The sequence below is a fragment of the Alosa pseudoharengus genome, unplaced genomic scaffold, assembly GCF_046254945.1.
Source record: "Alosa pseudoharengus isolate Yale_2024_CS ecotype anadromous, Long Island Sound unplaced genomic scaffold, YU_APseudo_1.1 YU_APseudo_1.1_scf_24, whole genome shotgun sequence".
Lineage (NCBI taxonomy): Eukaryota > Metazoa > Chordata > Actinopteri > Clupeiformes > Clupeidae > Alosa > Alosa pseudoharengus.
Genome location: NW_027468689.1, coordinates 12590985 through 12593052, shown reverse-complemented (window position 1 = coordinate 12593052; position 2068 = coordinate 12590985). Strand labels below are relative to the sequence as shown.

The window sequence follows — 2068 nt, the reverse complement described above, 5'->3', positions numbered from 1 at the left end:
ACACACCATCCACACACACCCACTCACACACCACACACACACACACACTCATACACCACACACACACACACTCATACACACTCAAAACTCAAACTTGAACTCTTTCTTCTCCTTCTGCCTCTTTCACTCTCCCTCATCCTCTATCTCTCTTTCTCTCTCTCCATTCCTCCCTCGTTCTCTCTTTGGACAGGTGAGTAGGCCTCCCCTTCTGATGGATCCAGCCCTCAGCTCCCCAGAGCAGCTCCGCTCCTCTGACCCCCAGATGACCTTTGACCTCAGTAAGGTGCTACTGGCTGTGGCGCTGTCTGTGTTGGCTGTGGCAGCGGCGGGGGTCAATGCGCTGGTCATCACGTCCATCCTGGCCACACGGAAGCTGCGCAGTCCTGCCAATTTCCTGATCTGCTCGCTGGCGCTGACTGACCTGCTGGTGTCAGTGCTGGTGATGCCAGTCAGCATCGTGTCTCTGACCGCAGACGGGCGCTGGCATCTGGGCGCGGCGCTGTGCCACCTGTGGCTGGGCGTGGACGTCACCTGCTGCACCTGCTCCATCCTGCACCTTGCCGCCATCGCGCTCGACCGCTACCGCGCCATCACCGACGCCGTGGCGTACGCGCAGAAGCGCACGGCGCGCCACGCCCTGCTCACCGTCGCTGCCGTCTGGCTGCTCAGCGTGCTGGTGTCGCTACCCCCGCTGGTGTGGAGGAGGCAGGACACCGCGGACACGCTGGACGAGGACGGGCCCACGCAGTGCGTCATCGAGCACGACCACGTGGCCTTCACCGTCTACTCCACGTTCGGCGCTTTCTACGTGCCACTGCTGCTCATCCTGGTCCTGTACTATCGGATCTACCGGGCGGCCCAGACCCTGCAGAACCGCCGCGGCAGCCGCCGGCCGTGTCTGACCATAAGCAGCGTGGTTCTGCCGGGGGAGGGGTCCGGGTCGGGCGCGCTCAGTCCCGTCACCCTCAGCCCGACCGAGCGCTCCTTCTCCGAGCCGTCCAATGAGGGTGAGCGTGCCTGCATGGCCGGTCCATGGCGCGCTCCTCCGCTGCGTCCCCCCTGCCGACCCCCAGGGGTCACCCGCGAGCGCAGGGCCGCCCTCACGCTGGGGCTCATCCTCGGCGCCTTCGTGGTGTGCTGGCTGCCCTTCTTCCTGAAGGAGGTGATCGCCAACAGCTGCCCATCGTGCCACACGCCTGCGGCACTGGCGGATGGCCTCACCTGGCTAGGCTACCTGAACTCACTCATCAACCCGCTCATCTACACCATCTTCAACCAGGACTTCAAGAAGGCCTTCAAGAGGCTGCTGGCTATCCGCTGCACACACCACAGGTGAGCTGCAGGTGAGCTGTGGGCTCAGGCTCTGTCTCCTTGTTGCAGACTGGTCATCGGGGTGCCATCTCTGTGAAGTTCTCTGTCGCTCTATGGACGTTCTATCGACACTTCAGAACTGCAGCGTTTATGTGAAGCCAGCATCATCTTGTTTCCATGGACATCTCAGAACTGCAGCGCTTATGTGAAGCCAGTATCGTCTCGTTTCCATGGATACGTCAGAACTGCAGCATTAATGTGAAGCCAGCATCGTCTTGTTTCCATGGAAATCTCAGAACTGCAGCGCTTATGTGAAGCCAGCATCGTCTCGTTTCCATGGATACGTCAGAACTGCAGCATTAATGTGAAGCCAGCATCGTCTTGTTTCCATGGACATCTCAGAACTGCAGCGTTTATGTGAAGCCAGCATCGTCTCGTTTCCATGGATACGTCAGAACTGCAACATTAATGTGAAGTCAGCATCGTCTCGTTTCTATGGAAATGGTAGCATTTATGTGAAATCAGAGTTGTTTTGTTTCTATGGACACAATCAATGCTTGAATTTCCCCTGGGGATCAATAAAGTATCTATCTATCTATCTATCTATATATCTATCTATCTATCTATCTATCTATCAGTAAATCCAATCAGGGCTTGATGTGAATGACCGAGTCAACGTTGACGCCTCTTATGGCAAATCAGCAGAAAAGTTAATGTTCAACTGGAGTGTGTATATCACAGTCTCAGTCTCAGAGGC

At 56.9% G+C, this 2068-nt stretch overlaps 1 protein-coding gene across 1 annotated transcript; it reads left to right on the top strand.

Moving 5' to 3' along the window:
* Positions 1–211: 211 nt before the first annotated feature.
* htr1fb (5-hydroxytryptamine (serotonin) receptor 1Fb) lies at positions 212–1336 on the top strand. Its single transcript, XM_076302467.1, has one exon. The coding sequence runs from the start codon at positions 212–214 to the stop codon at positions 1334–1336; it is 1125 nt and encodes a 374-aa protein (XP_076158582.1).
* Positions 1337–2068: the final 732 nt, after the last annotated feature.